Source organism: Xenopus tropicalis, chromosome 9 (genome assembly GCF_000004195.4).
Source record: "Xenopus tropicalis strain Nigerian chromosome 9, UCB_Xtro_10.0, whole genome shotgun sequence".
NCBI lineage: Eukaryota > Metazoa > Chordata > Amphibia > Anura > Pipidae > Xenopus > Xenopus tropicalis.
In genome coordinates this window covers 61,554,120-61,569,684 of record NC_030685.2, presented here as the reverse complement: position 1 = coordinate 61,569,684, position 15,565 = coordinate 61,554,120, and the positions used below count along the sequence as shown (strand labels likewise).

General features: G+C 41.4%; 1 protein-coding gene across 5 annotated transcripts in view; it reads left to right on the top strand.

Moving 5' to 3' along the window:
• Positions 1-15,565, top strand: part of col18a1 (collagen type XVIII alpha 1) — a 103,046-nt gene that overhangs the window by 51,303 nt on the left and 36,178 nt on the right. For 2 of the 5 annotated variants that reach the window (XM_012970904.3, XM_012970903.3), the window contains exon 1: positions 6,728-7,719. The exons of 2 other annotated variants lie outside the window; for them this stretch is intronic. In XM_012970904.3, the coding sequence (XP_012826358.2) occupies positions 6,783-7,719 (937 nt within the window). In that variant the 5' untranslated portion in view covers positions 6,728-6,782. One more of the 5 variants, XM_012970905.2, reaches the window with a different exon arrangement.

Below are 15,565 nucleotides of genomic sequence, written 5' to 3'. Positions count from 1 at the left end.
TTTGCTTCAAATAATTGTAGACACATTCATTGTCTTCGCAGTCTTATTTTTCAAACAAAAAAGTTGAACTGCGAGCCTTGGTATATCCAAAATGCTAAAAGCAAAATCCTATGTAATATCTACTGAAAGTATAAGTCTTAAATCATTGTGCACAAGACAGCCCATGTAGGAAAGGAAATTGCTGCATTGTGTATAAAATATAATATATATAATATGAAATTCTGGGATTTAAATAAACATACTGATAAACCTTGTCCCACTGATTGGCTGTGTGGGCTGAGCCTGTAGCTTTCCCCTGATATGGCTCCCTTCTTAATTACAATGCGTTCTGCATTCTGTTTTCCTACACAAAAATCCCCTCCCTTAGGCCCTGAAAGTGATATTATACAATTTCACACAAGAATTGAGTAATCTGCCCTGAGAGCAGAATAGATAAAAAGGTACAATTGTGAAAGCCTATTTCTCACTAATGCTTCTGCCGGCTGTGATTAATTACCGTGCCCCAGAGCCATGGGAATATAATTAACGTTTTGTTTATTATTTACAAAACACTGGGCGTAGGCAGCCGAGCTCTTCAGCGAAGGGGGGAAAATTCTCAAAGGAATGATGGCAACAGCAGCAAAGTCTAAATAATAAGAAAGGTTTTTACGAACCATAATCTGCGTTGTCCCCATCCATTTATTTTTAAAGGGGTGGGGCTTACAGGAAAGTGGGCAGGACTTTAGACTGACCAGGGCATGAGCAGTTCAAACTGGGCGCATGGCCTAAATGGTGCTGGTTTTTACTTTTAAGTTGTATGTAGAGTACTAGCTTGTCAATGATGCATTTGGACAATACATTATCACTATAATTTGGCCACCAGAGGGCTCTGTTTCATTAGAATCTTTATCTGAAGTTCCCCTTTATGCTCCTTAATGAACCTAATCTGTTCTTCATGGATATATAAGTGATCAGCGTTGTGATGACCACTGACAGATTTTGAAAACAAACAGATGCTGTTTATTTTTAATTTTCTTGCTTAGGGAAATAAGATACTCCTGGGATGCTCCATTCAGAGGGTTACCCCTTGATAGCGCAAAGCAAGCATTCTGTCACATCTGGAATGGGTTCTTTTCTGATGGTTTGGCTTTTTAATTGTAGTTTATTAAATATATTTCATTATGCCAGCTTCTACTCATACTCAAAAAAGTTATATGGCTGTATTCACATAAATAAATTCTATTTCCCCTTAAAGGGGTGGTTTCACTTTTCAAGTTAACTTTTATTGTGTTATAGATTAGCAAATTCTAAACAACTTTTTACTTGGTCTTCATTATTTTTTTTTATATAGTTTTTTTACTTATTTGCTTTCTTCTGCCTCTTTACAATTGTAAAATTGGGTCATGGATCCCACAGCCAAAAAACTATTGCAATTAAATTGTTATTGTTACTTTTTATTACTTATTCTGCTATTCAGGTCCTCTCCTATTCATATACCATTCTTTCATTTAAACCACTCCATGGTTGCTGAGGTAATTTGAACCCTAGCAACTGGATAACTGCTGATATTCCAGACTGGAGAGCTGCTGAAAAAAAATGAAACACACAAAAATGAAGACCAATTGCAATAAATTATCTTGGAATATTACTCTCACTCAAAGTTGAACAACCCCTTTAAAGGAACAGTAACATCAAAAAATTAAAGTGTTTTAAAGTAATTAAAATATAATGTACTGCTGCTCTGCAAAAAACGGGTGTTTTTGCTACAGAAAAGCTACTATATAAATAAGCTGCTGTGTAGCCATGGGGGCAGCCATTCAAGCTGGAAAAGAGGAGAAAAGGCACAGGCTACACAGCAGCTTACTTATATAAACTATAGTAGTCTTTCTAAGGAAAACACACCAGTTGTAGCAATGCAGGGCAACAGTACATTATATTGTAATTACTTTTAGACACTTTCATTTTTTGGTGTTACTGTTCCTTTAATGACCCATAATGCTCATAGCACTTAGCTATAGCCAGTAGAACAGAACATTTGGGTTCCAGTAGATTTTATGTAAAAAAAAAAATGTTACTTTGCTAAAAATGAACAAAATTTTTTAGTCGCTCGTGTACAGTATCCCCGGGAAGGGACTGCATCACATGACTGAATAAAATAACTAAATGCAGAGTTTCCTTTAAACTCAAAGCAGTGCTGTTGGCAAAGTGCAAACAATCTGGCACAAATTTGCTGTATTTTTTACCCACAATACTTCATGTATACCCATACCCCTCTTGGAACACACACCGGGAGCCCAGGCATTGCCACCTGTTAGGCAAAGGGATGGCGATTTGCCATTGTACGTGTGCAGATGTGTAAGGTACTGCTAACAAATTAGATTGCATTGCATGGGCTAAAAACTATAACAGACATATATATCTGTATATAGGTTTATACAGGTTTCATTCAACAAAAAGAAGAAAGAATTATGATTATTCTGTAAAATGATCTTTTAAAATCAAATGGTAGTTAAATCGTCAGGAAAGTAGAATGCATCTGCATTTACTTTTGCTGCCTTTGTGCTCCCATTAGCACCTCTGGGAGGAAGGAGCTGTATTGGAAAGCGGTTTGTTGCTGATTCTCTATTGAATGATAAAGTTGTCTCATGGCAACATGGAATCCCCTGTAAGAATTGCCTGGTGCTGGGAGCTTACCATTCAAGTACTTGGGAATGTTATAAAAGGGGCATTGTTATAGGCATTATTCTGTGCATGACTTCTATATCTTTTCCAATACAACACTAGAATGGCTATGTAGTGTGCAGCTCAGCAGCTGATGGCAGTGCTGGCACGTACCCTCTGGCATCTGACAAGCTGTAACATGGTGCCTTTTGCCACACAATAACCCATTGTGCCTTAAACTTCAGTTACTCCTTGGCACCAGTTGCCAGCAATCTCTTGGCTGGTATATATGAGTGCAAGGGGGTAACAGTAACACTTACACTGAATATAAGCTCTGCCCAAGTTGTGCCCCTTTTAGCTGTCATTAAAGTATAATTCCCGACACCTGATAGCACTAATAGCCAAAGGCTGTGGGTGAGTTTGGAAGTTGTAGTTCGCCAACACCCAAAGGTACACAGGTCCTCCTTTAAATAACACAGCCAAGCAAGATCTGTGTTGCCCCAGGAAATCCAGAAGTACCATTGCTCTTTGCTTAGTTTTATTTAATGGTGAAGATGAGACAGTATGTGCTTGTTCATCTGCGGCCTGCCAAGCATCTGGAACCTCTTCTCGTGGAGCTATGTTCCCAGCATACGTGAAGCCCCCAGTGCCCAGAGGAACCATAATTTCTGAAATATGTGTGCCTGGGATTTACCAGCTTTAACCACTTAACCCTAGAGATGCTAAAAGAGCATGTCCCCAGCACATTGTGCTATAATGGGTCTGACCCCTCTCAGCAGTTAAATTGCACCATTACAAAAAATTCTTCAGTCCTATGTATATGATATATATATGCATACTTTATACCTGTCACCAATATGTATAAATCTTAACTTCCTTAAGGGTTAACAGATATTTGTATCTTTCTGTTTCTTTTTTTTTTTTTTTTTTACAAACTGCAGATTTATTCTTCCTTTATTTTAGATCTTGTCAGGGATGATATCCAGTTGTTCTGGAACTACAGCTCCCAACATCCCTTCTACCAGCAGTTCTCTTCTGGCCAGGGATGAATGGGCTGCAGAGTGCATTGCTGGTAGGCAGGGCAGTGGTAGGTGTAGAAGATGTACATGACATTTTACAGCGCTGCGGAATATGTGGGCGCTTTATAAATAAATGTTATTAATAATTATAATTTTGCCGAAACCAGCGCTGGGTATTTGTCACAGTAGTTAGTGCACTACTAGTAATGGGATTATAGAAAGGCTCTACAGAAGCTGCTCATGATCCGGTGTTTATAAAAGGAACAAGAGACTGAATTACATTTCCTCTACAGATCTGTTCTCTGAACAGTTTGGCAGGGGTTCAGGTTCTCCATGGATGTTCGAGCAATGTACCCTGTATCACAGCATGCCATGTTGGATACGGAACATCTGCTGCCGGCACGGCTGCTCACAAAGAATTAGGAAACCTTGTTCTTGTGAATTTTCACTGCTTAAAAACTGCCAGGGCCAGTTAATTTGCTTAACTTTCATTAACCGCTCACCTACTGTAGATCATAAATTGTATGGTGCCAGCTGCAGGCACCTGACTGTCAGTGCTCTAACTGTCAGCGCAATACATTTCTACATTAAGGTGGCCATACATGCACCAATATTGGTACGATAATCAGTGCGTGTATAGTGGCAGATGAAGTGACTGATATCAGTAAAAGCCCTGGATATTGGTTGTCTCGTCAAACGGCAGTACTGAAAATTTTGATTGTGTGCCTTTTACAGGCGCCCGAACATCGTAAGGTTAATGCTAAATTGATAAATAATTTCTTTGTTTTACCTGCATATCTGACCATTCAAGACAAACAATCTTTCCTATGACCAATGGTTGTGGTTATAGCGTGTATGGCACCATTACTCTTTCATATATACCAAGCTGTTTTTTGTCTGGCAAGTCTAATTTCTGTATCAAACACACCAGGGTTGGTTTCATCAGGACCCAATTAACTTGCCTATATGTTTTTGGAGTTGGTGGAAACCCATGTAATCATGAGTATAACATGTAAACTCCATGCAGATGCCTCATAACAGTGATCCCCTACCAATGGCTCGTGAGCAACATGTTGCTTACCAACCCCTTGGATGTTGCCCCCAGTGCCCCAAAACCAGGTAGTTATATTTGAATTCCTGACTTGGTGGCAAATTTTGGTTGAATAAAAACAAGATTTACTACCAAATAAAGCCTCCTGTAAGCTGATAGTGTGCATAGAGGCTGCCTAATAGCCAATCTTAGCCCTTATTTGGCACCTCCATGAACTTTTATGGTGCTTGTGTTGCTCTCCAAGTCTTTTTACACTTGACTGTGGCTCACGAGTAAGAAAGGTTGGGGACCCCTGCCTTAAAACATTTCAAAATGAAAAAGTAGGACATTTTATGCCAATACATGGCATTCCCCTTTAATGGAATAATTGTGTTGCCCTTTTTGTTAAGTAAAACCTGAGATGTGATTTAGTTAAAAAAATCAACATTTAACTTATGGATTCATTTATAATTGTTAATTTTATCATGCCAAATCATTATGGCAGCTCCTATAGCACTTTACATACTTTAGATAAATAGGGCCATGAATACCAATGCCCATAAGCTTATGCATCTATAAAATGATGCTATTCTAATCAATAGGGTGTTTTTTCACTTTCATTCATAGGAAAATTGTCAATTTTTTGCAATCTTTTATCCATCCACTGCAGGGTCCCCAGAATCAAAGCTGCCATTAAGCAGACCTGGCTGTAATACCCTGGGAGCATCAAGGAATGCACTGTTCTAAGCAATTATAAAATTCCTTTTAAATTTGTACGATTTAGGTTCACTGCAGTGCAAGCTTAAACACAAATTAGCTTTGGCAATAGTTCTCCTTTAATATGAAACAAAAAGAACAGGCAGAGGAAGTCGGCTCTGCGTTTATCTGTGATACATTCACTCAGCCTTTTGAAATTTAACCCCCCACTGTAACTTAGTAGGTCGTATAAACAGAGCCCAAATCATTCCCTGCGTCTGCCCCTTGTGCGTTTCACACAGTGTGAGTGGGTGAGAGCGACCCAGCATGAGAGCACTTTGACCTGAACAAGAACTCTCTCTATTGTGGAAACTCTGTTATAATAATATTTCTGGCATACAGAGCAGAGTGCTAATACATGGGCAAACTATAGTGTCAAACATGCCATAGCAGAAACCAAGGTGCATTCCCATACGGAGGAGGAAGCAATTATCTGTGCCGTTCTTATATTACTGCTGATTTGTATCCAGAGCTGCAGATCTTTGGGAGGAAGCTGGGAGTACAGAGAAGAATTGTTTTCCCCAGCCTGCTGACAGTTGTACTTCGTGAAACACTGTGCACACCTCTGCCCATAGATTAGTGTTGCAGAAAGACTTGCCCTTCTGTAAATCAGACATGGACTTTAGTGTTTCCCCTTAGCCAGGAGCCCCCTTTTCTGTATCCCCAGTCCTGATTGGTAACCTACCCAAAAAAAACTGTTATCCTTGCTAAACTTTATTTCTGGGATATCTGTTTAACTTTATAGCCAAGTGTCTCTGAACAGCTGGGGTTCCTGGGAAATGTAGGCAGCAACATCTGGAGGCTTCCAATAACAATGTCCCAAAAGAGGGAAAATATATTGACACAGGAGTGTGTAGAATAAGCAGTGGGTGTATTTGCATAACAGTTGATATATGGAAAGTAATATTAATATTTAATAATTATAAATAATACTGATTTGGAAAACTCCATACTGGTGTGTGGGGTTGGAAGATGGGACCGTTTCCTTGCAGTCTAAGTGCATTTGCCTGTAGCAGATGCAAGTTTAGTTACTTCACACCTACAGCAATTACTGACTCTGAATGACTCTTGTCCCGTACTAAACTCTGATCCCTGATAGCCTCAATTTGTGCCTGTTAATGTGAGGTCATTTCGGGAAGAGCCATGCAGTTGTTCCAGCTTTCCAACTCAGTGTGGGGCCGGCTCCTGATAACGAGGGTTGGATTGGTATTTTCTCTGGCCACACCTCCATTCAGCTTCTCGTTTGAAGGGTAATGTGTAGTTTTCAGCCTGTAGAGGACAAGTCAATGTGAACAGGCAGCCCTTGCACATCTGTAGGGATCCTGAGTCCCTGTCTCATGGCTCCAGCGCGGCTTAGCCTTGGGGTCACAGTGCTTGTGCTCCTCTTACCTGCTCTATCCAATGGCCAGTTTTGGTCCTGGTTTACAGGGAGCAAAGAGACAACTGCGAGCCCCACAACTCAACGTGTAACTCCAGGAACATCCTCAGTTCATAGTACTGCTGTGCAGCATCACTCACCTGATGCCTCGCCAACCACATTGCACCATATACCGGATGCACTACCCTCAGCGGAAAGTACGTCAGCACCTGCAGTGCATCAGCCACCTGAAGAAGATAACCTGCCTGAGACAACACCCTCTCACCTAGAGGCAGCCTCTGTGCCATCTTCAGAAAAACCCACACCTTTTACAGAACAGTCACCCACAGCATCCTTCTCAGCCATACTCATTCCCAGCACAGTCATCCTAACCACAGAGGGCAAGAATGACAGTACTGAGACAGCAGGAGTGACCAGACCCCTCCAAACGACAGAGTCCCCTACTACTTCCAGGAGGCAGGAGGAAAAGCAAATATGGAACATATTCAGTGTGCAGAAAGGAAAGGAGAACGTAGCGCCTGGGACTTTGGCCACAACACCTGTAGCGAAGGATGAAACCAGTGCACCTTCTGTGTCAGAGGTTCCAATATCTCAGAAGCCACAAAGTGAACAAAACATTGCTGGTGTAGGGGCCGAGATCTTAAATGTAGCAGAAGGAATTAGGAACTTTGTGCATGGCTGGGAAGATAACATTGCCAACAGCACAAAGCAGACTCCTACTCCTGACACGGAGATGGTGACTGTCACAACAGCCCCAAGCCTTACTGTAAATGACACTGGCACCTTAAGCTACAACAAGACAGAACCAAGCGAGAACACTATGGCAAACCATACGGAAGGTCCGGTGTCCGAGCCCCATAAACTGATCTCATCCCACAACAAGCCACTTCTACCAGGTATTTCCTCTTTTCCAGCGGATTCTGTGGTTGCTGCACCTCTTAGCGAGTCAGGAGTCAGCACTGAGAATGTAGAAGCAGTATCCCCAAGCAGCCTGGTGGGATTAGAAGGAGCAGCCCTAATTCCTGGCACAGCGGATGCACAAACCTTGCTCACGGATCACACGGGCAGCATGCGCATTTCCATTCCACAAGTAACCTCTCTTTCCAGTGGCCTATCCCATGATGTGTTAAATTCATCCCAGTTGAATGGGAATAACATAGGCAAACAGAGCACTTACACCACCAATCAGGTTTATAAGAGCCCTGAGCTCCTGAAACATTCTGGGATAGCTGCCACTCTTCATGGTGTTTCTGCACCTAACAATTATGTCACTAGTCTAACGGGACATCCCCATCCATCTGAAACTGATTTACTAACCAGCACTAAATCTCCCATTCCATCTTTTAGCCATAATAGCTCCAGGACTGCTTTTATCTTGCCCAGATTGACTCCATCAAATTCTCGCTGCTTGCCTACCCCTACCAGCCTCTCATTCTGCAAAAGATTAGGAATTGACTCCTTTCTGCTCCCCAATTATCTGAACCATAGTACTGTGCTGGAAATTCAGGCAGCTTTGCATGATTGGGAGGGGCTGTTTAAATCTCAGTGCCACCGCTACCTGGAATCGTTTTTCTGCTTGCTTCTGGCACCAAGTTGTAATGCTGGCACTGTGGCACCTCCGCTGGTGCCATGCCGTCAGTTTTGTGAGGTGCTGCAGGATGCCTGCTGGAATCTTCTGGAGGGATCACATCTCCCAGTGTCATGTGACTCTCTTCCTGGGAAGAATTCTGGGGTTTCTTGTCTTTATATTCATTTTTATGCAGGTCCTAAGACACAAGTTTCCGCTTCTTCGGAGCTGACAGGTAAGTACTAACAGCCAGTCAGTCGTCAGAATATAAATACAAAGGTAAACATATGTTTGAACTAATAAAACGTGAATGTACATGCCTGCTCAGACTCACATACTCTCTATATTCCCATTCTTTGTGAGGTGTAGCATTGCAACTGCAACACCCTGCGCAGTTAGTTCAGACAAGACACAAGCCTTTTGCAGTCTCCGCTACTTGTATCGGGAGGGTGGGTGGCAGGAGACATTAAAATGCAAAGTCAGGATTTAATCATGCGTGTAAAGGTATGACTAAAGTCAATGTGTTATGGTTTGTGGATAGTTTCCCCTTTAAGAGCTTAACAGCTGCTAAAAATTGGCAGGCTCTGGTTATCTGCCTGTGTGTAGGCTAGTGATCTAGTGCCAGGCTTTGTTTCCTGCTGCTTGTTAGAACCTGCAGGCAGAGAGAATTTATATCTGCGCTATTTAATAGCATATTCCTAGCAGAAACAATGCTGGTAACTGTTTGCAGAAACATTCATTTTCTGGGTGCACTAAGTCAAGCAGAAAGCACCTGTGGCTCTTTAACTGTTTGAGAAAAAAATTGTCAGGGTTTCAGCAAGTCTGAAGCACAATGGGTGCACTCCCCAGCAGAGAACTCCCATAATCCTTAGCAGGCAGGAAGGCTACTGACTGAGGATAATGGGAGTCATTGTTAGCAACTAGAGAATTCATATTTTTAGCCCCCTGCACAAGGTAATTTTAAAATGTCTTGAGAAGTGCCACCGTTGGCACAACAATAAGCAATAGGAGTTGGTTTCATTCCAGTGCGAGTTGTTTGCAACTTTGGACAAGCTGGGTTGAGTGTGGTTTATAAACTGCCATTAGCACATATATTTATTGTGCACATCCGTTAGAACCACCACTGGGCCCTCTATAATTCTGGACCCTCAACCTCTACTTGGTTAGTTACCTATGCTTTTACACTCCTACCTGTGCACCATGAGTCACTGGCTCAGTAGTAAATTGTTTTGATTATGGCAGTTGTGTGAAATAGTGAGATATTCAAAGTCAATTGTGTGTCTGTGTATGCCATACATTGCAAGCCATAAGGCTGTACCTGTACAAAGCTTGCACCAGGCCTAGTACCAAACAGGTAGTACTTACTGGTTTATGATTGGTTGGTATGGAAAGCTTGGAGTAAATTTAGAACTTGTCGATTAGAATACCAAGAGCCAGTTGCAGCTTGCATTCCATAATAGCTTATGATAAGCATACTACATATAGCATGCATTTAGAGAGATAAAAGTCATCTCTGCTCTCTTGTGATATTTCTTCCCATGTGCCATAGGCAGCATGATTGCCCTCTGGTGTTATGGGAACTAACTCCCTCCCCTGTGCCAAGAAATATCACTGATCATTCCTTACCATGCCTAGTTATAAACTAGGTGCAGATCCCAGATCCACCAAAGTCATGATCCTACCTAAACAGAAGAATGTGATTGTGCTATAGCCTTGATACATAGATAGGTAGGCACTAATATTAGGATAGGGAGACATTAGTGACTAGGTCCCCCAGTGTTGTCCCATTTGATAGAGCCAGATTTGGTTAGGAGCTAGATACTTGGAAGGTCACTTCCGGTGTTTGGGGCTGTCAGGATAGGCAAACCCCCATGAATTCAAATATGACGCTGCAGGAAAGTTGTCAGTGATTGGCTGCACCTTAGAGCCAGGGAGAAGCTGGTATTCAGTGAGACTGGTATAAAACCCCGGCCACTGGTTGATGTTGTACATCTAGACACACCATACCTAAAAGTGACAGTAAAAACACTGCAGGCAGCAGTGCTGAGTGACTCTGGTGACCCATTTGGGCAATGCTGTAGGAGACACGGGAAAGAAAGTGTTTTGTGTGGCCCCAGTCTTATTCAAATGATAGTAAAAAAAAAAATGGTAATATATTTCTAAGGCTGGAAGTGTCTGATTGCTTAGAAATTCTGCCATGCTATTATGTGTGCTGTGTGAATTCTACAGGTAGTTTGTAAGCTCCACTGGGGCAGGGACTGATTTGAATCACAAATTATCTCTGAAAGTGCTGCACTATTTAAAGGAAAAAAATAACCAATATATAAAAGTAGGGCCTACATTATTTTTCTATACATATTCAGGTTATTAAGCAGAGGGTGCTCTATATGTCTGCTTACTTTTATATCAATGTAAGTGAAAGCTGCCATTCTGCTTCTCATCAAAACAACCGGTTAATTCTCTGCCATAAACTTCAGTGAAACAGTAGCCTCTGGTGACAAGAGAAGAAATATCAGAATGCATGCATAGCCTTCCCTTTCAATGAAATTCCTCTCGCCCATTGTGGTGCTGTTTTCATATCCATAACTGAAGACTAGATTGTCATTTAACAGGAAACTATTAAAGGTGTTTAGATTCACTCAGTCTTTTCTTTGAGTGTTCAGTGATATCTATTGGCCAAAGTCTTGAGGACAGCATCACTAGACATCTCAGGATCTACAGACTCCAGCTTGCTTTGTTCAGCCTGTATCCTAGCACCATCCTGTGATGTTTCCATTACTTTCCCCAGCCTCTTCCCTTTAATCCTGTGATACTAATGCTCACTTTTGCCCATCAAGTGGGGTAATGTGTGACTGACACAGAGCATAGAGTCCAGCATTCCAAATCCAAGCTTTCTCTTCTGCTTTTATTTTTAATTGCAGGTTGTTTTATATGAATGAAACATTTCAGGCAACAATTGTTTTTATTATTTTTCTATTCTACCTATCTTGCTTACAAACCAGATCCAAATGCAAAAAAGATAGACTTGCATGTATATAAATCTACAGATAATATCTCTATATACAACCTAGTTTCCTGATCCCTCAAAATGATGGAAAGCAGTGCACTCCAATCACATGTCTTATCTGTCTAGCAAGTGTCTAGAATGCAACTCAGATAATGCTTGGCTTGGTCTGACTGGGGATTTGGAATTATTCCAGAGAAATTCTAGAATGCTGAGTTCATGGACAAGTCTGATAGTTGCTTGGGTGTCTATGAGGGGGAACTGCTCACCTTTGTGGTGGTTTTATGAAAATGACAGAGAAGTAAAGATGAATGTATGTTGAGGTGTTGAGTGAATGTAAGTTGAGTCATTGGCACCTCCTGTTTTTCATGGATACTAGTCAGAGCCTGGACAAGAAGCTTCACTACCCAAGGCAAGGGTGGAAATATGTGACCCCATATATAATTATGGTCTGCTAATACAGGAAGGGGTTAGAGAGACTGATCTGCTGATAATTTGCTTTGCATATAGAAATATACATATAATCTTGAATATACCACTTTGCCCTTTTACCAGTGAATCTGGTACTATATAAGTGCAATTACAAATGCTATGCTTCTCTATAAGCGGTGACACCATGAAAATAATAATAAAGGGGAATTGTAGAGTGATGTCTAGTTATGTCTTTAATACATTCTTGCAATTAAGTACATATTTTCTTGTACAAATGAGCAGTGAGGGTCCTGTCCTATCTTGTTCTCCCATTGTGCTCAGCCGCCTTCCTGGAAAGCAGCCCTATGTTTCTATAAGCATCTCATCTTGTTTTCTGTTGCCAGTTTATTCAATAGCCCAGGGTGCAGGGTCATTAACTGGCCTTTGAACTTGAATAATCCCCATGTGTACATATAATATCTGCCAAAACTTTGTTGATTTGTTCAAATAGCGCGTTCCTGTGTTGCTTATGCAGCTGAGGATTTTTTAAGTTACCGCTGTGACTAGAAAGCCAGGCTCAGAATTGTGATTGGCTTCTTCTGTTTCTGTAGGAAAGGATAGAAATAGTTTTTATATACGATTCCCATATAAAAGAGAATGTAGTCGTGTTTCTGGTTAATATTTGTGAATTCTAATTAAAAATGTTTCTTGTGCTCTACAAATGGATAGCAAAGGAAGTGGGAGTGGGTTGGCTCCTTCATTTATGGGCTTGCTGGTGCTGCCCACACACATGGATGGGAGGTCTGACAGACTAGAATTTTCTTTCAGGAGTGACTGACTGCAGCCTGCAGATGGCTGTAACCAACATTTATCAACAGTAACTGATAACTATAGAGAAAACCATGTGTTTTTGTATATATTAAGATTTCTTTTCTATGTTTTCACCAAATCCAGGATTTGGTTCAGGATTCGGATTCGACCAAATCCATGTACCTGGCCTCTGGATCCTAAATATCACGTGACGTGAGGAAGGGTGGAAACATTAGATGGGTGGAGGAGAAGCCCCTCCATGTACATATTTTTGCATAGACTCTGCTGTCTCCTGATTCTATTAAACCCAAAAAGATATAGTGCCTCACGGCCAAATAATATAAATCAAACTAATGAAGTAAAGTACAATAAAGTGAACGGCGGTGGTTATATTAGAAATGTTAAGCTGTATGCTAGCGGTAAATGTACCTAGATAATCTATTGGCCCGGGTGTATAAACCCCGGGCCCTCCACCAACCCAGATATCACCAAGGTAGAATACAGCAAATCATAAAGTAAATCTCACCAAAGTCGGTGCATGGCCCGGGTGCTTCAAGCCCCGAACCCGTAGCCTGGGGAGCAAAAAGTAGTCCAAAAACGAAAACGGCTTCAATCAACACACCGAACGGCCAAGGTATCTAAAACATTAGCTTTTATTCATTTCCTTTTAAAATGCCTGGCATTTTAAAAGGAAATGAATAAAAGCTAATGTTTTAGATACCTTGGCCGTTCGGTGTGCTGATTGAAGCCGTTTTCGTTTTTGTCTCCTGATTCTACATCACTAGCCAGCAGATCTGTATTGTTTTTAATGCTATACTATTATTTAATTATTTAATATGTCTTCACAGCCATGATGGTCTACAAACCATCTTCTAACATAGATCCTGCCAGCCCAAACAAATTCCTGGAGTTTTTATCTCTGCATTCGCTTTTGTCTCTTCTAGTGTCTTCCAAGGACACTGTAGTATCTCACTTGATCTCACCTTTGTGACTCTTCTCATATACTCTTCTGAATTTCTGCCATGCTCTGCCAAACTCATTTTCTTCTACAACTTAAGCTGGCCATACACGTGGCGATCTCACGATGTTTCGTACGACCGTCGGTCGCACGAAACATCGTCAGATCCGCCACACACCATTCAGGGCTGAATCGGCAGGTAAGGAGGTAGAAACAATAGGATTTCTACCTCCTTCTGCCGATTCAGCTCTGAAGGGAGAATTTTGGTCAGGCGCCTTCTATGGCGCCCGATCAAAATTTTCTAACTTGGCCGATCGGCGAGCCGACCGATTTCAGCAGCTTCCTGCGATATCGGTCGGCTCGCTGACATGCCATACACGCACCGATTATCGTACGAAACGAGGTTTCGTACGATAATATCGGTGCGTGTATGGCCACCTTAACTTGTTCATGTACATGTCCTGTCTTTCCTCCACTATCTGCTTTGTGTTTGCTTCTCACCACTCTCCTTTCCTTTTTGGTTATAGAGAGTTGTTCTGCTTTTTTCCCTTGGCCACAGTTTGTTATCTTCTCTTTGGCTCTTGAGTGTTGTTCTCAGTTTCTCTCTGTTTGTTCTCTATGACAACTGTTCATGACCTGATCCTGTGGAATTTTGTAAGCGCCCAGGAACAGGCTGGTGTTCAGTTTATTCATACATCTGAATTAAAGTCTATATCACATGGGTGTCGTAGAGTTCCAACTAACACAATATACTTTGTATATTTGTCATTTGTATAATAATCATTTCAGTTTATTATTGCCTGACCACTATCCTTTTAAGAAGCAATACATTCACAATTGCATGTTTAAAACTCATATCAAGCCAGGAGGGAAACACCAATATTCATATCTGTAAATGACAGAATATGTCAAATAAATTGTAATTTTGCTGTCACTGCATAACTTGGCTCTGTCCCATTGTCAAGATGGGTAGCAAGGCGGCGTCGCCGCTATATGTGGTATTTTCCAAATGAGCCACCAAAAATAAAATCTTTCACCCCACCCACATTGTGGGAACTGACTGCTGATAGCAGCCTGGGATAGCCACAAAGTCAGCCATAACACAGAATAACTGGAAGTAAACTCTATTCCGTAGTCTTTTCCCCCAGGCATATTCATGAACAAGTTGATATGCTTGGGGGCAAACACTACTGAATTAGTCCCTGAGGAACCATCAGTTTCCTGTTGTCCATTTGTGGTCTATCGCGTGACATAAAACTGAAGTGAAATAGCCCCAAGATTATAGTGAACCTTCCATTACTGTAGTATAACTGTGTAATGCCTACAGACATCCCCGCATTGTCTAGCTTCTATTGGCTTTTTTTTTACATATATGATCTAAAGGTGGCTATATATTGAAAGATTTGCTTGTTTGCCAGGATTGCCACCTGAGTTGATCCTTCTTTGATATGCCCACAGTGACGGGGCAATATAACTCTCATTCGATTGTTTTGCCCTTGAGCAACTATGGGAATGCAGGCCATCTGGGTGAGGACCACATCAACAAACCAATGCTGTCCTCACCCTGAATGGCATTTTTAAATCTGCTTGATTTACTAAAGATTTACTAGAGCAGTGGTTCTCAACCTTCCTAATGCCGTGACCCTTTAATACAGTTCCTCATGTTGTGGTGACCCCCAACCATAGAGGAGCGGTGTCTCGGTTCCTAAGACCTTCGGAAATATGTGTTACCGATGGTCTTTGGCGACCCCTGTGAATGGGTTATTCGACCCACAGGTTGAGAACCACTATACTAGAGCAAAATATAGAAGTTTTCACTGTGATTGGTTGTATATGGCTACAGGTGGGCATACACGGGCAGATTTGTAGCAGCTGATTCAGCCCATTCAGTCCTCAGCTTATTTTCCTGTTTATGGTTCCTCTGATAGGCCTGACCAACTCATATGACTCAAGATAAAAATCGTTTTTATATTAATTTTAGAAATTTTACAT